The 25,485-nt window shown below is 34.3% G+C and overlaps 1 protein-coding gene across 2 annotated transcripts in view; it reads right to left on the bottom strand.

The window, feature by feature from the left end:
• Positions 1–739: 739 nt before the first annotated feature.
• CHIC2 (cysteine rich hydrophobic domain 2) overlaps positions 740–25,485 on the bottom strand; it is a 56,914-nt gene continuing 32,168 nt past the window's right edge. For both annotated transcript variants that reach the window (XM_045816039.2, XM_045816040.2), the window contains 3 exons: positions 7,983–8,039; positions 7,757–7,816; positions 740–4,247 (listed from right to left, as the gene is read on the bottom strand). In XM_045816039.2, coding sequence (XP_045671995.1) covers positions 4,197–4,247; positions 7,757–7,816; positions 7,983–8,039 — 168 coding nt within the window. In that variant the 3' untranslated portion in view covers positions 740–4,196. The remainder of the gene's footprint in view (positions 4,248–7,756; positions 7,817–7,982; positions 8,040–25,485) is intronic.

Below are 25,485 nucleotides of genomic sequence, written 5' to 3'. Positions count from 1 at the left end.
GTTAGAGGAAGGGGAATATTGCTCCCTAGTACACAGAATTATGACTAATCACATAAACAGAATTTAGGCTTCTCTTATATTACAATCTAAAAATCTCTGTAAAAGTACAGAACGAGATAATAACTCAAGTTTTAAAGACAAATCACCTTCACATCTCAACTTATATAAAAGGTATGTTCCTAAAAATAACATAAAGTTGACTATTATATCTAAAATATACTTAACACAGCTATTATGGGATAACTAATAGTTTGGTTTAGGATTGGCTTTGAGCCTATTCTTTCTGCCATAATACTAGATATAAATCAGCTTTCTTCAGAAATTGTAGTTTGAGAAGCCCCACATGCAACCATCCTATTATTCTTTCCTTGCAAAGTCTGGACTGATAGGGTCTGTTGAAAAGGAAAATACCAATTGTACCACTGCTCCAACGGGAAATTTAAGTTAAGAAACTTTTAAAACGCAAGTACCACCTTAGCAGAATTGAGTGTCACCCATTAATCACTTAATGTGACTAACTCACTTTAATTGGCCTTCTAAACACCTAGCTAAGAATGCAAAAAGAATTACTACCATTTGTACTATGAGCTCTGGGGAAGGAAAACAAGATAATATGAACTGTGTCCCCATCTGGATGAAGACTCTAAGACATCAGGAGGGCAGCAACAGGACCCACACTGCTTCAGGAGGATAGGATAAGGAAAGAGGGTCCAGGACTAGATGTTGGAATTCAGTCAAAGACAGTTTTAAACAGATTGTACTTCTGATTTAGTACTACTGACCAATACTTGAGCCAAAGCAAATATTTACAGTGAAAATCAGGCATGCAGCTGAACGTTATATTGTGAAGCAGAATACCAGAAAAGTTAAAATGGTCTATGTACATAATGTTATGTAAGACTACTGTAGTTTGAACACATGCAACTGTAGACCCAGCTGTACATGTTACTATTAATATCATTCTTTCATAACCCAAGATTGATATGGAACATTGTCAAAGTTTTACACAGTTTGCCTGTGTCTACTAATATAGAGAAGCAATCAGAAATTGTCTACAAATAACACTGAAAACACATCCATGGAGAAAGCTGTAGTTCTTCCTGATTTAAAATCGTTCAATTATAAAAGCAGTTTTTCTAGTAAGAAAAGGAAATTATTGGGGCGTCTGGGTGGCTCAGTCGTTAAGCGTCTGCCTTCGGCTCAGGGCGTGATCCCGGCGTTATGGGATCGAGCCCCACATCGGGCTCCTCCGCTGGAAGCCTGCTTCTTCCTCTCCCACTCCCCGAGCCTGTGTTCCCTCTCTCACTGGCTGTCTCTGTCAAATAAATAAATAAAATCTTTAAAAAAAAAAAAAAAAGGAAATTATTGCTTACTAGTAAAGGCTTAAACATTTCTTGATTTTAGGCCAAAATTACACATTTATATTTCAAATGAATGGAACCTAGTCATTAAAGAGTCTTAAGCATCTGATGACCATTTTATATAGGTAAGGTGACCCTCTTGTGAGCAGGGCCAGTATCTTCCTTAGAAGCTAAACGTGTCACTTGAGTTTTACTTACAGTCTTTAGGTTCTAGAATATATATTTTAACTCAGATATATAACAGTAGTGTATTAAAACATAAGCAGCTTTACAAAGTAAATGTTTCTACATAAGAATGATGGACTACCTGTAAAATGCCAGTAACATATAAATAAAGATCAGAAGTTATTCACTAAGCCTATGTAAAATCTATATGTGAGATTTTCTGCCAATAATACCTTTTCTTGGCCAGTTTTAAAAGTACCTATGGTTCATGTCTCACAAACTTTAAGTCAGAAAACAGGAACTGAAGAACAATTATCATTTTAAATATCTCCTTTGGACTAATGTTCATACAACATAGGCATCTCTGACACTTCTAATTTCCAGTAACATGGGCACTTAGACTCATGAACCAAGAAAGGATAAGCCAGAGGGCTTACTGGGGGCTACTAATAAAAGCCCAAACATGGAAATCTAACTGCTCAAGGCATAACTGGCTAATGGTAATGCCACATATTAAGCACTCATGGTTCTTTTCTATATACACATCAGAAATGTAAGAGTGCACATTTCTAAGGAACCTTAAAGCAACTGACATGCCTCTCAAAATCAGAAAAGCTTTAAAAGGATTCCTATACCTAAATACTATCATCTGTGAAAATTATCTTACATTAAAATATCCTTATGGGAATAATTTTTAAATTAAAATTTCCAGAAGATTAGTAATAGGAGAAAAAAATTATGTCTAAATAGGTACAGTTCCTCCTATAAAGCTGATCAATACAGAATTCTATAAATTTACAGAATTTTAGGTACAGAACACTGTGTTGCAGAGTCTACACAGTTAGATTTCTCTGCTTTTTCTGAATCCTGAGGCAGATTTAGCCTTCTCCAGACAATAATTTTTCACACTGAAACCACGTAGGAATATTAGTCCTTGTAACAGCATTACCTTTTAGTTCCACTACTTTAAGGTGGTAGGACACACCCTGGACACAAGGTCAATAAAGCGAGAAGTGTTTGAATTATTTGTACTTTGAGCTCTTCATAGGAAAAGTGGTTTATGAATTCAAGTTGTTAAGTGTTTTGGGGGGCAATGGAAACAAATAATTCTCAGGCGAAAAAACAAAAACAAAAACAAAAACACCCTAGTTTTTAAGACAGTTCCTAATGTCCAATATAGGATATAGGATTTAAGATACTAGAATTCAACTATTCAAATTTATATAGAATTACAGTACTTTGGAGAAGTACAGAGAAATACTTTTAAAAAATACAGGTATATAAATTAATGAAACTGGTATTTAAAAGATTTAATACAAGGAGAAAAGATATTGTATAGTGGTACCAATTCTTAATACAAATTAGTAAGCATAGTTTATATAATTTCAAAAGTTATTCACATTATTGCTAGATACCACAGTTGTATGGAACAAGTTCTTGACATACATTAAAACTTGTATAATTTCAGGTCTATAAAAACAAAAATTTACACATAGGCCATTCAGAAATTTAGAAAGTTTTAAAATGCATGGAGATATGTACAACAAAAGGAAGGAAAAAAAATATGTATGTTTGTATATATTTAAAAGAAACGAGCTAATCTGATTCAAACTTATATGTCACATTCTCAATCAAAAAAGTATACATAACTGGACCAAAAGCAAACTAGTGGATAAAAACAGTACTAAATATGTCCTCCATTTCCTAGTAATAATCTGTTCTAAATATCAATGGGGTATTAAACACCAGCTTACTTTAATTCTAGAACTTGTGCTTTCTCTCAAAAACCTTTCAGAAACATATATCCATTCTACAATTACGTTAGATTGGGAGAAATATTTTCCTTAGAAATTTTTAAAAGGAGTACTTCCATACTTTTCTATATAAGATTTGATAAACAATAAAAAATAACGCAAGTAAGGCCATTATTATCATTTTGATCAAAAATATACACAGATTGTAATGCTACTATATTTTGTGATCCTGAGCTCTAGTAACCATTAGGTGCATGCATACCATTCATTATTTGTCTATTCTAATAAAAATAATTTAATCTTGCCTTACTACCTCTGAAGACAGAAATACTTTCAAAAATTTTTGATAGGTCTTCATAATGTTACAGATATTTCTGCTGTAAACAGAGCATTAGGAATTGTATGGGAAAGGATATGTTAGGTTCCAAAAAGCTATTAAAGAAAACTTACTATTTTAAAATAATAACTATTTTAAATTTTAAAAGGAAGAAAAATAATACAAAGAGTGTGCTTGCTAGAATAGATAAGTAGAGCCTTACAAAAAGTGTTCTTCTATATTACGGAATTAATAAATAAAGGATTGTGTGTACCTTGGTGATAAAATAAAAAAGGCTGGCCACTTTTTATGCTAATTTCAAATGTATTTTTTTGATAATACAAAAAAGTAATCCTTGAAAATCAGAATACATAACAGAAAAGAGCACAATAACTTAAGTATTAAACATCTGTATGAAATAACTTGCAAAGTTTGACAAAAATGCACACTTAGAACATGCGGTTATTTAAAAAAACAAAAACAGAAAAAAACACCACACGATTCTGTAGAACCAATGTTATGTCACCACCAGGAGAGCACCAAGCAAGGCACCATTGGAAAGACAACATACTTGGAAAGTCTCTATAAATAAAGTAAATGCTAATCTGGTCGAAAAATCGGTGTCTTTGGTAAAAATTCTATGAGGATGACCTGTAGAAGGAGAAAAAAAAAGTTTTAAAAAGATTTAAATAAATTTTTATCTTTAAAAAATTTCAGTTCTATTCCATCACTGACAGCAATTTTGATAGTGCCCCTGAAGGAGAATGCATGCAGGGATGAATGAGGAAGGCAGCCAGAGCTAGCATTTCTTGAACTGACTACATGCCAAGCGTCTCATATTCTGTGGATCTATTTAATCCTAACAACTTCTGCATGAGGTAAGTATTATCACCCTCATTTTACAGACGAGGACACTGATGATCCAAGGGAGCGTAACCCCACACACTGCGGAGTCAATATCCGAACACAGGACCACCTTAACTCCAAAGCCTTGCCCTTTCTACTGCACCATATGATTATAACCAACCCAATGTTTATTTCTTCCGCCTTCCTCCTTTTTATCTCACCCAATTCCATGGGTCTTTAGGTTCCAGATCTGCTCTCACTTTACCCTACCATGATATGTAATCTCTTGATAAAGGGTCCTTTATCTCTTTAATTTTTTAAAAAAAACTCTTTTCTTCTTAGGTCAGCAATATTAAAGATTAAATTTGTTCCAAAAGACCTTTTACTATGAAACTAAAGGAAAACCAATAAAAACAAAGCACATTAACACAGAAAAGCACAAGTTGACCAGAGCTAATTTTTATTCCAAACCTGAGTTGCCTTAAACGACAATCAATTCTTTCCCTTGTTCCAACTCTGTATGAAACTGATGCTAAGCAAAACATTATCTGAACAGCTTCCAAGTTTGGTGAACTCCTCATTTTTCTTTCAGAAACTTATTCTGATATAACCTCCAGGTTTGGACACTCTTCTACATTTAGCCAAATGGCCAGAAACTTTCATTTTCACTCTTCAATTCTCCTGACTTTTGACCTCCCTCAATAAAGAAGGCTCTTCTACACACAGCTCAAAACTATTTCTCTCCTACTTTAGTTATCCTGTACTAAGCCTTCGGTGCCACCCTTTGACACTCTTCTGACCTGGTATTTGCTGACAAAATGTTCACTAGCTTCCTAGAGATTTTTATTTGAGCAGGATTCCCCTGTTTCTCAGTTTCCTCATATAATAAATAAAGGGACTGGACTATATGACAAAATTCATCGCAGCTCTAAAATTTGATGATTAAACTACCTGAGATTTGATGTTTAAACTACTTAATGAGTCAACATTCGATGGACACTTCTGTATTTCAAACATGTCCTCATCAGACAGTTTTTATAAATTTCAGGTCTTAGGTGTAGGCATTACATTTTACAGTGTTTACTACCTAATGCAAAATAAAGGCTATCTTTGACTATTTTTTAAAGACTATATCCTACAACCTCTTTTCCATCAGAAGTCACACATAGAAACTGGCCACTTGTCTTATTTTTTCTAAATCACACTATTCTACTGTATCTGAATAAAAGAAAAGTTGGTATCAAGTTGGTATTTTTTCTAGATTGTCCCCCATGTTCAAAATATAATGAAGGAGAATCATTTCCCTCTAACCAACAAGTGAAATTTCTGTAAGTTAAAGAACAGTTGAGGTCAAAGAGAAACACATGGTAAAAAGGGCCCCAATTCATTAGAAAAATGAAGCACTCTTCTTCTGTTTTGCTATCTTAACTTTTGAACATTATTTCTTAGAGAAATTTTGATATTATGTTATTCTCCCACCCAACTATCACAGATATACATACTCTGAGAAAATTTAGAAAAAATACATTTTTGTAGCAATTTTTGTATGTTTTTCCTTTAAAAAAAAGATTTGTATTTTTAAGTAATCTTTATACCCAATGTGGGGCTCAAACCCACAATCCCAAGATCAACAGTCACATGCTCCACGAACTGAGCCAGCCAGGCACCCCTGTATGTTCCTTTCCTTTTGGACAACTCTTCTAGATATCTTCTATGATGGTATACAAAATAAAATGGCTTTAGGAAAAGTATTTATCTAAAAATTCATGATAAATTAAACTATTTTACAAACAAAGTACATAGTTCAGAATGTTTTGGATGGTTAAATTATTTTATTTCTGATTGATAAAGAATGTCATAAAAATAAACATGAATATTTGAGTGCATCTTATGAATGAATGAATGACGTTCTTATAGTTCTATCTGGAAATAACAGCATTGGAAATAACTTTCATGTTTTCCTTTCCAAAGTAAATTTAGAAATGTATCAGTATTTGGGTTCATAAATATAGCAAGTATTTTTTTCACAAAATCCTTTAAATCATCCCTCCCCCAAATGTATAAACTCTTACCATCTATGATGAAAGCATAAGACTAGCATTTTCATAGGTCAATCTCAAAACAAGTTCTTTGAATATGCTTTTTTAAATAAAAAAACGTATCAAGTGTCTTTCTCATCATCATAAATTAACATGTTTGATATAATAGATAATGATAAAATCTACGTTCTCTGATTCACTGAATAAAGCTGTTCTATGAAAAAAGACATTTTTAAGATACCTTTTATGTTTAAGGCTAGAAATGGGATTTGACTGATAATGAAAGAAAGGGAAAATGTTATAGAGAAAAAAGATTTTATGATAATTTCCAACTATTTAAGCACTGTTTTAATCAATCTCTTGTTCACACACACTCTCACACACATGCACACACATACATATACTATCTACGATGGCTATATTGTTTCGGAGAATAGACAAAATCTGCCAGAAGTGTGCCTGGTTACTTCACAAAGACTATGACTTTCATTTTCAACAATTAACTCTTCCACAGATCTTTTTCTTTTAATATAATAACCTTTCCATATTTAAAACAAAACACCCAAGCTCAAGGGAGAATAAATAAAAATTCATGATTTTCTGCAGTATTCTGAACTTTTCAAAAGGAGAAAAATTGTTCAAGTAAATCAAGGAGTCAGTAAATTAACTCCCATACTGAATAAACTCTAAAATTCACTGTATTCATGTGCCAATTAGGTATCTTTTAAAGAATACAGGATGAGCAACATCTCATCTCCTGCTTTACTTTCAAGATAATCTTTATAAAACAATATTCTAATAACATTTTGAAAGATTCTTTAAAGGCCACTGAGGTATGGGCAGTTAAAATCTATAAAGGCTAAAGGTTTCTTAAGCTCCAACGGCTTGGCTGAAAGGTTTTCTTCCATACTTGGAAACTTGATTAGCATTATATAAAAAAGCCATATCTGACTTGCTGCGTAACCAAAGTTGTGGTTATTCTTTATACAGCATCTAAAATTTCACACTCCATCAACACACGTTCAGGCTATTTTATCTTGGCAATTAATTTATTATTTTTCAGAACACAGTGAAGCCTTGTTTTCAAGTCATTCATAACTTTATAAATCAGTCTTGCACATGAAACCATGCATCTGTGAACCGTAGAAAATCCCTGCGCTCAGGAGATTAAGCTCCTGACACCTTTGCTGATTAATAATCATGGAAAGAATAAGATCAGAAGCAAAATAAATGATCATTTAATAGAGAAACTCACAAAACAGCCCTTTAACTTACATATTCCATCATGTTATTCGTTTCACATTTCCTTTTGCTCAGTCTCCAGTGCAAGCACAGCTAGACAAGTAGGAGAGTAAAAGAAGAAAAATGAGCTCTATTTTATTGCAGCACACAAACTAACCCATTTGTCCACCTTTCATATTTTTAGTTCAACAAAAGCATCTGTTTCCATACTGTGCAATTCAGACCCCAACAGTACGAAGCTGCTCCCTGTGGTACTCACCTTGTGGTATAACCTATTGTTTTCCCATTCTAATAACTTCTCAATCGATCTTCGTGTCTGGAAGACAAATGAGAAAAAAGTTTACTCTTGACTGGTTTTAGAAAAACTTTGTTTTGCAGCTGTTTTTTGTGTGAAAAGGATCTCGAGAGGTAGAAGACAGTGACTGAGTGAGTACATGGTGGTCTGTAACACTTTCAACATTTTAGTACTAAATAGTACCCTGAGCAGAAATGGTACTCTATTTTAATAAAGATACGGTTTTATTCTTCAGCACTGTATGTTTTTTAACTGTTTCAAACTTACTAGCCTCTGATATGAAACTATCAAAGCCTTTTAAAAAGCTAATGTCAAAAAACTAAATAAAAATAAGAATAAAAAGTTAATGCCATCTACCAAATGATATAAATTTTAATCCCCACTTCTTTCAAAAATATTTTTGCAGTACTTAAATAATGATAAAAGTTCCTTCATACATATTTTTAAACAAGCTGTTTAAATATTAGTTAACAAAATACAAATGACTTTAGGGTAAAACAAAAAAGAAAATAATTAAAAATTAATTAAAAATCAACTAGCTATCAAAACAAATTTTCACATACTTAGAAATAACACCCAAATTTAAAAGCCTACTTATTAATTATTCCACATATAAAGATTTTCAAACAAAGGGAAATATTGCATATAAACTAACAAAAATGATACTAAAACGCTTAAATCAATACTATTGTTAAAGGAATCGACTGAGAAATTTATGTTTTAGTTCACTTGATTTTTGCAGTATCTACTATGCAGCATGAAATGTATCTTGCCTGGAAGTATGAATAAAGGAAAGGATAATTCATGACGCCAGGTGTTAGGATGAGACTGACACAGCTGCAGGTGCAAAAGGGACAGTGTTGCCACAAGAATCAACTGCAACTTGGTGCAGCTGCAGCTTCCACGCAAGGGAAGGAAAAAAGCATCTAACACTATTAACGTGCACAACTAAATGAGTACTAATAATCAAATATGAAAATTTGCATGTCAAGCAAGGATGAGAGAGGTGAAAAATTGTTAGGATCAAGCTGGTTTTTAATAGTTCAATGTTACATAAAAAATGGTTAATATTGCTTTAAAGTATCTACTGTAATCTAAGTTACCATATTACCTTTTAGCATGCTGTACGTACTAAAGATACACTAGTCACATAGGTGCCAATTATAATTCATAACTACCAATGAATTACCCACTATTACCATTTTCCAAGCTTATGTCATAAAAATCAGAATATCACCTAACTCTGAGCAATAATACGCCAATGACTAATTTATCACATTACTTTTTTTGAACAGTTTTTTTTTGGCCAGAATTTTAAAGGAAAAAAAGTGCCCTTGTTAACAATGATCAGCAGACCTCACTTGTTTCTTTGTAAAGATAGCCTTTTAGAGGCAGCTCTCCTTTTAAATGAAAATAGGGCAGCAGTTATGGTCACACTTTTTGTTAATTTAGTTGCCAGTCAGCCCCAAATCAAAAGAAAATAAGGCTGCAGAGTGTAATTAACATTCAGTTCAGTCGTTTTGTCCCTTGTCTAGCCCCCAAGCTTTGTTAAAATTGCCATCTGAATGCTGAAGGCTGTAGGGAAATCGATTTGATTCTAATCGCACCATGAAAAGAACATGATCTAACTGCTTTCAGCCCTCCGTAAATCTGTACTAGGTCTTTAGCACAATGCAACTTCCAATTTAAAAAGCACTGAATGTCTCGTCAATGACTTTGTGAAGAAAAAAGAACAAGGAGCAGACATAAAAATTCCAATAGTTGTTTAAGCATTAAAGTTCATTTGCATCACAGCGAACCTGAAAAGGGCTGACCTCTCAAACCGCCTCTCAGGTCTATGAAGTTGTAGCCTTGACAAGCTCACATTGACAGAGCTCATTGACTCTGAAAGGCTACTCTATCAATGGTGAAAAATGGCAATAGGTTCTACTCTGAGCAGGCATCTGCCTGCCCACCCGCTGCTAAACCAATGGCAAAACCGATTCAAAACCTGAATCTACCTTGTAATATTCCTTTCTAGGACTTTTTAATAATAGATTAAGATCACTATACAATTTGAGGTTTTACTTTTACTGATGTTTAAAAAGGGGGGTGGAGAATGAAATAACTAGGGTGGGGAGAACAAGCTATCCAAGTCCAAGGTTTTGTATCAATGTATAAAAAGTAAAAGCTTAACATTACATTCAGCGAATATTCATTACTCAAAGAAAAAAGTGTAGTTACCATCATCATATTTCATCACAAATTTAAACTTACGCTATATAAGAATGGATCTCATGGTGTATATGATACATACAAAATCAATTTAGATACTTGAAAATAGTTACTTTAAATAACTTAAGTCAACTAGCAGTTTTTGGATAAAAGGTAATTACAAAGTATAAACCTTAACTTCCAAAATATTTATGTAGGAATTCTGAATTTACTCTTTGCCTCTAATTAGGAGTTTAATGATAGGGTTAGGTATAATAATTGTATCTTACAATATTTAAGAACTCAAAACAAAACAAACCCTGATATGCAATATTCTGAATAAGCATCTAAATATAAAATATTTCTACATACTTGACAGTCTGGAGAAAAAGCTGTGAATTAGCAGCATCTAATCTTGCGATAAGGCTTCTTTCCTGCTTGACAGGTGAAAAAAAAGCACTTGCACGTGCAGCTTAATTAATCACTGCACTTGACATCTCAATGATTTACAGTGAGGAGCAGGTGAGAACATACAAAACGAGAAAGGAACCCTTGATGTAAGTGGAACATTTCTAGGACACTAAGGTGACAAGTATATAGATTCTAGCAGTCATTTAAAAAAGGAAAGAAAAAGAAAAAGAAAAGAAAAGAAAAGAAAGAAAAAGAAAAACTGTGACACAAATTATTTGTTAGTAACAACAAAAGCTCAAATTAAATGGAAAAAAAAAAGCTTTAACTACCAAGAATGTTTAATACTCTGCAATTATTTTAGCTAAAAAAATCAAAATATATTTTCAAGCTTAAATACAATACCAATTTAGCAAATACTGAAAAAATATATGACACCTCAGCATTTATAAAAACTGTGTAAAAGTCTTTCAACATGAAAAGAAAGCACCTTATAATTGCAGTCATCTAGAAATAAAAGTTAAGAGTTTATGTCCACAGGGTTGTTAGATAGCTATTTCTAAAGAAATTTAAGATTCAACACTGACAAACTCTATTAATTACTACGAGACAAGCAAACCTAACCATATAAAAATCTGTTCATGATTTTTAAAAGTTTGTATCAATCACCAAATTCAATATAAATTAAAGCAAACTAATATGCATCAGAAAAAAATTAGTACGTACAGGGCCTGTCAACACAAAATACCAAAAAAAAAAAAAAAAATCATCTTTCAGTATTCTAGGCCAGTGGATTTCTAAAAATAAGTCATCTTAATTTTCCTAAAAGAATTTGGTACTTGTGAAAAGCACCAGATTGATAGTCATGGGAACTAAAAATCTTCTATTTAACTGAAAAGAACAGGGGAAAGGGCAGTGCAGGCTTCAGTGCTAGCTTCCCTACAGTGGGCCTTAATCCTTTTCAGTGTTCACACCCTGGGGGTGAGAGGACAGGTTAGTGGTTCTTTACCAATGAATCCTCAGTCCTGCAGCATAAGATGATCAACAAGAAATCTAATTTTATCATGAATTCTTAATTAAAAGGACCAAGACCACCAACTCACACCATGCAAACAAAGTAAGTTTTTAAGAAAATAATGTAATGACATTAACCTGGTCTGGAAGGGGACAGCCCCAAGAATCTGGACTCCCACCTATCTTGCTTATCACAGAGCTCACTTTAACTTTTTTTCACACATTTCTCCAACACCTTGCTAATTATAGTTTTCTCACAGGTGAAGTAACTCTAATATAGCCATTTGGCAACGTTAAAGTAAAAATAACAGAGATTCGAAAACATTTCAATTTCTAAATAAACTTACATATTAAACAGACTTTTAAGTAACAAGTAGTAGTAATAGAAGGATAGAAATCTTGGCTTCTATTTCTATTGCCCTTGATTCCTTTTAATTTTTTGACAGAATTGTGGAAATAAGTGAAAACATGAAAACCTTAATAGATGTAAAATGGCCTGGATAATTCACAAAATGGCTAATTAAATAATGATTAATAAAAAATTTACATTAGGTATGCCATGTTCCTATCAACTTCCAAAGAGGCATCTAAAGTGAGCTTACAACAGTAAAATATCTATAACGCACTTAGAAAGTTAAGTTAGTGCAACCGAAAATTAGGATTTCTTGAAAATTCAAATTTGACTTATTATGAAGCATTATTGCCATTTTTTTCCTAAATATCATGACTTTCTAAGGAATAAATTACTATTCCATATAAGCAAATTACATGTCATTAGATATAAATAAGTCATTCAAGGCAACAAGAAATCATTTAGAAAACCTTGAGTGTATTATTCCTACTTTGTTACCACTATTACTTAATAGTATACTCATTACCAATGATTCATTTATCACAATCAATTGTTTGAAAAGTGGTTTTTCAAAAGTGTTTTTCTAGAAGTTGCTAATAAAAATCAATGAAAATCTCATGAATTTTAAAGTACTTTAAAGCCAAAGGAAAAAATGTTAAATGTCCATGTTAACAAAATTTCTCTGAATTTTTCCCAAGGAAACGGCATTCTTATCAGTCTTGAAAACATAAAGATGCTAAAACATATTTATACAAGATGTATAAATAGAATATCTCGCTAATACTAATAACTATAAAAGTTCAGCTATTTAAACTTAAAATATTTAACTCAATAAACTCAAACTTTATTTGAATGAGATTTATTCATACATCATAATGTCAACGAGCAATTTCAAATGCTCAACTTCTTTTTTAAAACAAGTTTTAATTTTAAACTCCTAAATTTTATAATGCATTAAGCTTTAACTAGAACAATGCTTTAAATATATGCATAATCTCATTTTTTAAAGTATTTTAAGTATTTTCAAGTAAGAACTATACTTTCTTTTGACATCTGTACAAATTCAAATTGCTGAAATAAGGGACACAAAAATGTTTCTAGTTATAAGTCATTGGAAGGAAACCACATAAAATTTTAAATGAATTATTTTAACAAGAGAAAATTACATGATTCACCTGTTTCTTCTGGATTAATGTAAGTCTTATATTGCAGTGATGTGCAGAAAATTAAACAGCATACCCCAGTATTGTGAAACATGAAAAATCTGGATTCAGCAAAAAAACAAACTAGAGTATGATCAGATTCCTCAAAAGGATGTTTAAACAAATTCCCTTCCTGTACTTAAAGGCTCCTTTAAAAAATTTTATGTGAACATTAACTTTTAAATAACCTATGATAAACTAAAACATCCACCAAAGTATCATTAGAACAATTTTTAATACTGTTTGTCAAAAGCAATATTCTCAGGTGAAGATAAGCTAAGCAACTGCAGATATTTTCTGTATCAAAACTATAACTAATCTTAAGTAAAGTATGCTTAAATACAATTTCATCCAAAGTTTGACATAGGCTAGTGGTTCTTAACTTTTTCAGGTAACTCGGACTACTCGGTGAATGATGAAAAAGGTACATATACATAAATACATAAAATGTTGCACATGATTTTAAGGAAGTCATCCACTAACCTCTGATAACATTTCAGTAAATACTGACATCATCTCAAAAAACAAAACTGCACTTATTTTGTGTCCACTATTCTCAAATAAATGTTTTTAAAAACTAAAACTTAGTTTGTTTGTTTTTCTTTAAAGATTTTATTTATTTATTTGACAGAGATAGAGACAGCCAGCAAGAGAGGGAACACAAGCAGGGGGAGTGGGAGAGGAAGAAGCAGGCTCATAGCAGAGGAGCCCGATGTGGGACTCGATCCCATAACGCTGGGATCACGCCCTGAGCCGAAGGCAGACACCCAACCGCTGTGCCACCCAGGCGCCCCCTAAAACTGAGTTTTAACTGACATCAGAAGATTAGAAAAACTGTTCGTAAGACAAGTGAATTTCACTAAGCTAATATAATCAACAGTATTACTATCAGGGATTTTGACAAATGAATTTCACTAAGCTAATATAATCAAGGTACTATTATCAGGGATTTTTAAAAACTACATAATTACACAGGAATGAAACACTGGTTAGGATCAACAGGTAAGGGGAAAAGTCTCTTGCTAAGTGATTATAATGGACTAGAGAAACAAAAAGGGGTAAGGAACAGTATCTATTGATCTTCACACCCAATGATAGGTGTCTTCCCTTTGTTACCTTACTTAATATTCACAAAGCATCTATTAGGCATCCTGATTTACTTTCATTTTACCTATGAAAACTACAGCTTAAAGGGGTAAAAGAAACTTAAAGCTGCACTAGAAGCAGGTAGAGCTAGGATGTGAAACCAGGATTGTACAGCCTTCAATATAATGCTCTTTCTATTATACACCAAGAGTTATGAATTTGTAAAGAACCTGTAACTTGTCAAATAACACATCTATCACATGCAAAAAGTAAGCCACTAACGAGGCTTTTGGCCTTGACAATCCAACTTACTCTAAAACTAAATTTTTTCCACCTCTAATATTCTGTGATTCTAGGGTCTGAAAAATACCCATTCTACTCTAGTCTTCAGTGTCAATTAGATTCATCCAAAATCTTTTATTTTTTATACTTTGCCTCATGATCTGAGGTGTATTTCTATATTATACATTAAGTACACAGGCTTACAGAATTTAAATAGTTTGCCCAAGGTTGTATATACCATTCAGGGGAATGACAGGATTCAAGCTCAGATCTCCAAACTTTAAAGCCAATGTTTTTTTTTTTTTTTTAAGGTTTTATTTATTTGTTTGTGAGAGAGAGAGAGAGAGAGAGAGAGAACGAGAGCACCCAAGCAGGGGGAGGGGCAGGCAGAGGGAGAAGCAGGCTCCCCACTGAGCAAGGAGCCAGATGCAGGACTCGATCACAAGACCCTGGGATCATGACCTGAGCAGAAGGCAGACACTTAACCAACTAAGCCACCCAGGCATCCCTAAAACCAATGTTCTTTCCACTTTGGATAACTATTTCTACTTGCATCTGAATTTGAAAAAAATTTCAAATAAAATGTTAAAAAACAAGACAAAAACAATCATCTAATTCTTTTCCTTCAATCATGCAAAGAACAGCATATTTCTTTACATCAAGTGAAAGTAGTTGGAGACTTACACTTCTGAGTAGGATGTAGTAGCTGGTGTCAAGCCAACACTCTACTACCAATAGAAATGGAAAAACTGAAGAAGAAAAAAAAAACCCATTATTTTTAAAACATCATAAAATTCTGAAAACAACATGGAACAGATGAAATAAAATCCAGGGAAGAAAAGAGCCCTTCCTAAATCATTTGATGATTACTGGCCATTTTCTCTGTTTGTTGATTCTAAGGGTGGGCTGAGGATCAGACTTGGCAACAATCAGCAGAACTCAATAGGGGGAAAGGGAAATCAACAAAGCTTTTGCAGGTTGTGCATGCTGGCTCAATGGATTGGAAATTAGATGTGCCCTAAATAACGCAAAGCCAGTTCTCCCTAGAGACATTACTGAGTTCTAGGGCAGCATGGAAGGGTCGGGGACCATGCCAGAAAGGCAGAGAAAAATTACTCACAGTCTCCCAGGGCTTAGGAGACAAAATTCTGCCGGAGGGAGAAAGATCTGCAGCAATCCAACACTTGAAAGACACTTGAACCTGCAGGAGACGGAAGGCTAAAAAGCCAAACTCAAAATATCCTGAGGGTACAACTTTTAGGAGAAAAAGACCTGCCAAACCTCAATCAAGAATCTAAGAAGGACCATACCCAAGAAAAAGGGACAAATCTGAAGGTGAACTGAATCTTACTAAACTTGTAACTCATGCCAACCCAGCTCAATCTTTGATTAGACCGAAGTGATCATTCTCCTCACCCCATCTGCCTAATAGAGAAAAGATAAGACCCCTGACTATGGAAGATTTCATCTGGAGCTTCTCATTTTGTGTATAACATCTAGCATAAAATAAACAACTATAAAAGGCAGGAAAATGTGACGAATAATGAAAAAGAAAAAACCCAGAGTTTAAACAGATCCATGAATAATCCAAGTATTGGTGTTAGCTGATAGGACTTTAAATTAACTATGGTTAATATGTTCAATGAAATAAAAGGAAAAGACGGACAAATATGCCCGAAAAGAAGATTTCAAAGAGAACTGGACTCTCTAAAAACATCAAAAGGACATTCTAAAATTTAAAAATATAGTGTCTGAAATTAAGAACTCACTGGATGGCTAACAGTAGACTGGACACTAAAGAAGACAGGCAAAGCAATTTTTTCTACAAACCACACCACCACTATGCTCTAAATATTCAAAGAGAATTGAATGTCAGCCAGCTCTTGGCAAAAATACGTTTTCTAAGTTGTCTAACACATCTTTCTTTAAAGTCCCAGTGCCACCCCTGCACATTTAAGGCTTAAAATTTACACTTTTTTGATTATCTTCTTTTATGATGAGAATTTAGTAACATGTTTCTATTTCAATTAAAAACTAATTATCAGCACTCTTCACACTAATGGCCATAGTTTGTTTAGTTTATCTAAGAATCAGTTTTCTAAGCTTCAAGCCTCAAGTATTCTTTAAAATGAAATAACAAGTATATTCCTCATAATGTGAAATCTTTTACATCCTTTTCCAAAGCTACTGAGATAACATTTCAAAGAGGTTACACCTATTTCTTTATCCTACACTTTACAATATGGGAGATACCAAGAAAGGGGCAACAACCCACAGACTCAACACCTAGGGCTGGACATAGAAAACCCAACTCTGAGAGTCCCTCTCCTGCCTACGTTGCACCAACTCATTACATCACATTCTCAATCTCTCCAAGAGTAAATATACAAGTTTCAAGGAACGATGTAATATTAGGGGGGAAAAAATACTTTACCAGAAATCATGTATACCTATTTGTTAGTAAGCAAGAACCTCATACATAATTTTTCAAAGACAGGTATGTTGATTTTTTTTTTTTTTAAGATTTTATTTATTTATTCGACAGAAATAGAGACAGCCAGCGAGAGAGGGAACACAAGCAGGGGGAGTTGGAGAGGAAGAAGCAGGCTCATAGCGGAGGAGCCTGATGTGGGGCCCGATCCCATAATGCCGGGATCACGCCCTGAGCCGACGGCAGACACTTAACCGCTGTGCCACCCAGGCGCCCCTGGTATGTTGATTTTTATTTGTTCTTATAAAAGTAAAATAGAACCAGAAGCACTATATCAACTCTTAGTTGTCCAACTGGACCTCTGTATAAAATTTGATTAAAATGTTCATTTCTCCTGTGTCCATTTTATCTGCTTTACAGCACTCTTCCTTACCTAAGATTCTGTATCTTCAAGAAATACAAATTTATTTAAATATTAGGGAAAAAAATTGGAAACATAAATTTGCTGAAAAACTATAGTATTATAAAAGCTGATATAAATGCTTAAACATTATTACCATTTATAAATCAACCAGATAAACTTAGGTAAATTATAACATTCTATGGGCCTTCATTTCCTAACTTGTGAAATAATGATCTTTTAAATTCCTTTCAAATCTCTACAATCTCCCTGCTTCTAGTTATAAAATCAAATTATAATAAGTAACTTTTAAAAGCTTGATTTTGTATTCTTATCGGAGAATGAAAAAAAAAAAAGTATGAGATTTGGAGCTGTAAGCCTGCAATTCTAGTTGTGGCTTAGCTTTAGGACTGTGCGGCTTCCAATGGACCACTTAACTTCTGAGCCTCAGTTTTCTCATCCTTAAAGGAGGAATAATATGAACATCTACTCTTGGAATTTAGGGAAAATTAAATGGCACGGTGCAAGTAAACTGATTAAGCCAATCCCTGGCATATAGTGAGCATTCAATAATTATTAGATATTGTAATATTTACCACATAAGACTGCAGTAAAGATTAAATTAAAAGAGGATGTATGGGTTTCCCAATATATGTATATATCAAATCATCATGTATATCTTAAATTTATACATGTCAATTATATCTCAAAGCTGGATAAAAAAGAGAATGTATGGAATAGATCTTACATTAAAAGTTCTTACCATATACACAAATACACACACACAAGAGGGAGGGAAGGAAGAAATTATTAGAGGTGACGGTCAGTTCATGGTATTGTTTATGGTGACAATTTCACAGGTGTATACTTAGCTCCAACTTATCCAGTTGTATACACGAATATGTACATCTTTTTTTTTATGTCAATCATACTTCAATAAAAAAGGAGACAAAAAACCCAAAGAATGATGCATATGAAATGCTTTGCTAACAGCAGGTGTATAATACAGGTTTCCCCAGCTATCCAAGAGTGTTCTTCTTCTTTTTTTTTTTTTAAGGAGAGATTGAGTGTGTGCACGAGCAGGAACGAGGTAGGGAAGAGGGAGAGAGAGATCAGCTAGGGCTTGATCTCATCACCCTAAGGATCATGACTTGAGCCGAAATCAAGAGTCAGATGCTTAACCAACTGAGCCACCCAGGCACCCCTATCCAAGAGAGTTCTTAATAAAACCTTTCATAAACTGAAACAGAAGCATAAAGAAGCAATTATAATTTATACAGAAAATTTTTTGAGTTTTCCCAGACCCAAAAAATAACCTCTTAGGCTTTTCTGATACCCTAGGACACATCTTGCTAACAAATGTACAAAATAAATAAGAGATATAACACAGATGTTCACAGACACAGTTCAAAGCTATGGTGGCTTGATGCTGAGATGTTGAGTGTGTAGTTCTGAGGAAGAAGTTTGGTGGGGCCACTCTTGATGCTCAAGGTGCATGCTACCTCTATAACAGCTGCTGCAAAACACACAATAAATGCTATTTTTGCTTTCTGCTTTTCTTCCTAAAAGCGAAAATCCTCCTGCAGTTAACAAAGACAGGTAATAATACATATCTTTTATAAAACTGAAGTGGTCATAATGTGAACTTTCAAGAAGCAGGGGATACCTATAATTATTTTTCTCTTCATTTGTTCCTTGGCGTCTATTATTCCATTACATATTACTACAGATTTTGCATCTTAGCAAAATATTTTCATTTATGCAAATATCAGGAATTTAGCAATTTAGAGTGATTTATAAACCAAATGTTAATACTTTAAATTACATTTAAAAAGGGGTAAAGGTCAAGTATCTACTATAATATGAAAGTTTTTTTAAAAAATATAACATTAAGATGTTTCTAATTTAAATATACAAACGTATAATTCAAGTTCGTTTCTTCTGGTTTATAGGACAAAAATTTCTGTAAATCATATTTTATATTGCCAAGTCTATCACTGTACATTAGAACAGCATTAAACCTTCCTTCACAACAAAGATCAGCTTCCTGAAAAACCTCTGTAACAAGGGCATATAAGGTCAAGAAAAAAAAGATACTGAAGACTAAGAACATTGCTGACCACATGAAAGCCCTTATAAATATTTGTTATATTTATAGAAACAAAGCAAATTGGATAGCATTCTAAAAAAGAAAAAAAAGTTAGCACTGATTTTCTACATCTTCAATTAATAATAATGGCTGTCATAAGAACACATTTCATTCATCATCCCTTGTTCACCAGAAATTTTTGAGGATTCCCCTTAATAAAATTTCATTAAGATGTTTTTAAGTTTGGGGGTGCCTGGCTGGCTCAGTCAGAAGAGCACGCAACTCTTGATCTCAAGATTGTAAGTACAAGGCCCACATTGGGTGTAGAGATTACTAAAAAAGTTTAAAATAAACTTTACAAAGAGATGGTTTTATTTTGCTCTGTTTCATTATCTGCAATATGTTAAAGGCATTTTTGTTTATCTAATTCTTCATCCAAACATTGTTCAATGCCATTCTCATTTTATGATTTGGTTACCAACTACAAACACTAAATTGCAAACACAGAGTAAATTAGAAATCTGAAAGTTGTGGGTAACTTTCAATACCATCAGTATAACTGAGTAACTATATTTCAAATTTCTCCCATATACAAATATTTGTAGTTTCCTAATACGATTCCCCCAGGTTGACTTTCCCTTGAATTTCCTTAAGTCTTAAAAGACTACACATTCTCACTCAAAAACTCTACTCCTGACCTCTCCCATTTGGATTTTCAACTCCTACAACGTCCCAAGGAAAGTAACTAACAATTATTAGATAACTAAACTGGGGTTGAGAGAAAAGATATCCAAAAGTGAATCTAAGCATACTAAATTTAAAGTGAGAGAAATGCAGTTAGACTGGATACAGACCCTTCAAAGTTTCAAAAACTAAATAGCAATTATCTTAAGAAAACAAAACAAAACAGAACTTGGAATGCCTGGACGGCTCAGTCAGTGGAGCATGCAACTTTTGATCTTGGGGTTGTGAGTTCAAACCCCACGTTGGGTGTAAAGATTACTTAAAAATAAAATCTTTAAAAAAAAAACTATGAGAAGCAAAGCAAAACAAAACAAACAAAACTAAAATTTTTACTAAAATGTTAATTCTTTAGATTTGAAATAAAAATCAACACTGAAAACTTCGTTAAAGCTTAGAAATACAAGGGGCGCCTGGGTGGCACAGCGGTTGAGCGTCTGCCTTCGGCTCAGGGCGTGATTCCAGCGTTACGGGATCGAGCCCCACATCAGGCTCCTCTGCTATGAGCCTGCTTCTTCCTCTCCCACTCCCCCTGCTTGTGTTCCCTCTCTCACTGGCTGTTTCTATCTCTGTCAAATAAATAAATAAAATCTTTAAAAAAAAAAAAAAAAGCTTAGAAATACAAATGTTTTTACAGACCAACACAGCTCTCAATATTCAAAGGATTACAGATTTTTCAGAGCTGTAAAGTACCTGAGAGGTCAGTTAGCCTCTCTTTTTCTCAGATTAAAAGAAAAAGAAGAGTAGGGGGTAGAAAAACTCTAGGCTCAGAGAGGTTTTTAAGTGATTCACTCAAGTTCACCCCGCTTCAAACAGTGATTTACTACCTATTACACTTTACCACATTGTCCCTGTAGGAAAAAATGTCTGTTATTTACTCTAAAAGACAAAACACTTTTATTTACTTAGGAATCTTGTTTTAAACAGTAAGAACTATATCTTCTGAAATCTTATGATCTTACTACTCAAGGGTTTCAAAAGCCAAAGAGTATATTCATTCAGCAAATATTTATTGAACACAAAGTAGATGTGAGGCACTGTGAGAGGCACTGGGGATACAGCAGTTAGCAAGACAAAAACTAGGAAGAATAAAAAAATAATAATAGCAACTGCCATGAACTAAGCACCTACTACAGGCAAAATACTATACTAAGTATTTTATATGCACTTGCTCTAATTCTTAAAATAACACTGTAAGAGATTCACACCATTCTAGACAGGTGAAAACTGAAGTTTACTCAGAGTAAGTTCCACTTTCCAAACACCAAAGTCCAGGTACCCCACGTTGCAGCCTATTTTCTTATTCCTAAGCAAATGATCCCTGATATAAGACTAAATACAAATAAAAGAGTATAAAGGGAATGGAAATATACAATATTTACAATAAATCCATATAGAGAGCACTTTCAGAAAACCACATAATTCTGGTCATCAAATGTAAGAGAGATAAAGCACTAAAAAGAGGCAAGACAACTACAAGTTTAAGAAGTTGTACTGAACAGTCAACAACTTAGGTTTTCAGTCAAAAAGGATAATGGCCGAGAGCATATACAAAGTCTATAAAGTCACTAAAGTTGGGATAGGATATATGTACAAAAACTCAGAAAACTAAAACTAGTAGTTACTTCAATATGAAAGACAAATCAAAACAAAAATACTATAACACAACACAGTAAAATATGAAACTTGTTTCCTCAAAAAAACCAGCCAAGCTGAAAGCACATACAAGTCATAAAAAGTTCACTTACTCGGACATCAATTTTCTAAACCTTAATACTATAATTAGGGCACAATCAAGGGGCAAAGTATAAGCAAATCTATAAACAAAAATAAGCTTTTGCAAAGAAAATGTCATAATATCTATTTAATGAAGCTGAAGCATTTTATTCACTTGGAAGCTCTTCAGGCATTTACAAGGAACCTACTAAAAGGTTGAAGTTTCCTGTTTTATTGTTTTCCAAGTACTTATCACTATTTGTAATCATCTCATTGCCTTCTGTCTACCTTTTAAATCCATAAGAGGAACCATGTATTAGTTGAATTAATGAGTAAGTAATTTCCAGAGAATGGCACACCGGCAGCATAAAGAAATGGCAGCTGAAACCTGCATTTTCGGAAGACGGGTATGCTCCTTTTCTAATAGTATTGACTTGATAAGTCATTTTAAACATTTTCTATTAAAACAAATATATGTTATATAATAGAATGAGCAGTTCAAATGAGTATAAGACAAGACTTCAAATATGTTTTGTGATTATAGGAGGCCATTTCATATTTCTAGGCCCTAAGGACACATATTTATTGTCTTTGCTACTAGAGGTACTTCACGAAAAATATGACAAGTACTTACAAACTTAAACTACCTCTGCACTCAGCCAATTGTCCAAACAGACTACATGCCATCTGAGTAGAGCATTAATATACATCTTTCTATCCCCAGCATCTAGAGTAGTACTTACGTGTCAAGAATGCTTCTATAAAAAGAGAACATTCAGACTTTCATTTTCAGCAAAGATACTGCACCAGGTACCAGATTTACCCTCTGGCCTGACACGACAAAAAAGGGAGGGAGGGGCAAGACATGAAACTGTTTTAAAGACAATGGACAATAAACAACAAAAGACACTGATTCCTGAGAGATCAGAAAAAAATGAGACAGGACCCATGATTTCCCAAGTTTATGGATATAAGAGAGCTGCCAGGCCACAGCAAATGGAAAGAGCCCAGACAAAGCCTGGGGACTCCCTAAGTTAAGGAGACAAAGCTGAGTCTGGGGAGACCAGGGCAGCTAGAAGCCACAGAACAGAGTACCAGAGAGGAGAATGCTACACAGAGAATGAACTGCAAAGATCTGCAGGCAGTCCCTACTAAGTATTAAGGTGAGTACTGAGGAATGCATGCAGGTAAAGGAACTATCAGAGGAGGAGCAAAAAAAACTACTAGAAAGGATCAGAGGTAACAATGCCCAAAGCTCACAAAGATCAGCAAATTGCTTCTTTCCATCAGTCACACTAGAAAATATCACAATTCACAGGCCATTAAAAAGACTAATCAGGATAGGGGCGCCTGGGTGGCTCAGTCCTTTGAGTGTCTGACACTTCATTTAGCCCCAGGTCATGGTTTCAGGGTCCTGAGATAGGCCCCCACGAGCCCTGCACCATGCTCAGTGGGGAGTCTGCTCATCCCTTCCCCCTCCCCACCACCCCTGTTTGCACTCTCTCTAATATGTAAATGAATAAAATCTTTAAAAAAATTTTTTTTAAAAAGTATCCAAGATAGTCTTGCCTCACTGGTAGGGAATAATTAGCCCTAGACTAAATGCTGCAATGGTTCCCCAAGAAGTTAAACATAGAGGGGAGCCTGGGTAACACAGTCGGTAAGTGTCTGACTCTTGATTTCAGCTCAGGTCATAATCTCAGGGTCTTGAGACCGAGCCCTGTCTTGGGCTCCACACTGGGCATGGAGCCTGCTTAAGATTTTCCCTCTTGTTCTCCCTCTGCCCCTTCCCACCTCTCTCTAAAAAAAGCAAGATAAAATAATGGGGAGCCTGGATGGGTTAGTTGGTTAAGCATCTGCCTTTGGCTCAGGTCATGGTCTCAGGGTCCTGGCATCGAGCCCTGTGTCAGGCTCCCCGCTTGTGCTCTCTCTCACTGTCTCTATCTCAAATAAATAAATAAATAAATAAATCTTTAGAACAACTTTGTAAAAAAATATATATATATAAAATAAAAAGAAGTTAAACATAAAATTACCTTATGATCCCACACTTCTAAGTATATACCCAAAAGAACTGGAAATAAGTATCAAATACATGTACACCCATGTTCACAGAAGCACTAATCACCTTTTGGGTGAAAATAGTCCAAAAGTCCATCAATGGATGAATGGATAAACAAATCGTGGTATATACATACAATGGAATATTATCTATCCATAAAAGAGAATGAAGTATTGACACATGGATGAACCTCAAAAACACTATCCTGAGTAAAAGAAGCCAGACACAAAAGCCCATACATTGTGTTTCCGTTTATATGAAATATCCAAAATGGATAAATCCATAGAGACTAAACCCAGAATGATGGTTGCCAGGGCTGGAGGGAGAAGGTAATGAAGAGAAAATGCTTACTGGTTAAGGAGTTCTACTTTGGAGTGATGAAAATGTTTCGGAACTAGATAGAGATGATAATTGTACAACACTGTGAATGTACTAAATTGCTACTAAATTGCTTACTTTATTTTTTTTTTTAAGATTTTATTTATTTATTTATTTATTTGACAGAGATAGAGACAGCCAGCGAGAGAGGGAACACAAGCAGGGGGAATGGGAGAGGAAGAAGCAGGCTCCTAGCGGAGGAGCCTGGTGTGGGGCTTGATCCCATAAAGCTGGGATCACGCCCTGAGCCGAAGGCAAACGCTTAACTGCTGTGCCACCCAGGTGCCCCTAAATTGCTTACTTTATAATGGTTAATTTCTGTTATGCAAATTTCACCTCAATAAATTATTATTCAGAAAAATAAAAAGATAGAAAATGAGAATGGAAATGAAAAACTGATGTAGAAAAAAAACAAATAGTAAAATGAAATTTTAAATTTGGCACAATAAATGTAAACAGTCCAAAATCCCTAAAATGCAGAGACTGACAGATTGAATGAAAAAGCAAGATCCAACACTGCCATAAGAAACGAACTTTATTTATTTATTTTTAAGTAGGCTCCAAGCTCTGCATGGAGCCCAATGCCAGGCTTGAAGTCATGACCCTGAGATCAAGACCTGATGCTGATGCTTAACCTGAGCCACCCAGGCGCCCCAAGAAATGAACTTTAAATAAAGGCACAAATATGTTAAAAGCAAAAACATGAAAAAAATATATGCAACATGAATAGTAATCAAAAGAAAGTAGAAATGACTAAATTAATATTAGATAAAGTACTTTTCAAAAAAAAAAATACTGAAGATAAAGGAGGTCAATTTCAGGGGCGCCTGGGTGGCTCAGTCGTTGAGCGTCTGCCTTCGGCTCAGGGCGTGATCCCAGGTCCCTGGGATCGAGCCCCGCATCGGGCTCCATGCTCCGCTAGAAGCCTGCTTCTTCCTCTCCCACTCCCCCTGCTTGTGTTCCCTCTCTCACTGGCAGTCTCTCTCTCTGTCAAATAAATAAATAAAATCTTTAAAAAAAAAAAAAAAAGGTCAATTTCATAATGATACAGGTCAACCCACAAAGTAGATATAAAACCTGAAACTAGGGGCGCCTGGGTGGCATAGCGGTTAA

This window comes from Ursus americanus, chromosome 8 (assembly GCF_024610735.1).
Source record: "Ursus americanus isolate L20-20 chromosome 8, mUrsAme1.1.p, whole genome shotgun sequence".
NCBI classification, from domain to species: domain Eukaryota; kingdom Metazoa; phylum Chordata; class Mammalia; order Carnivora; family Ursidae; genus Ursus; species Ursus americanus.
This window is presented reverse-complemented; position numbering and strand designations above follow the sequence as displayed.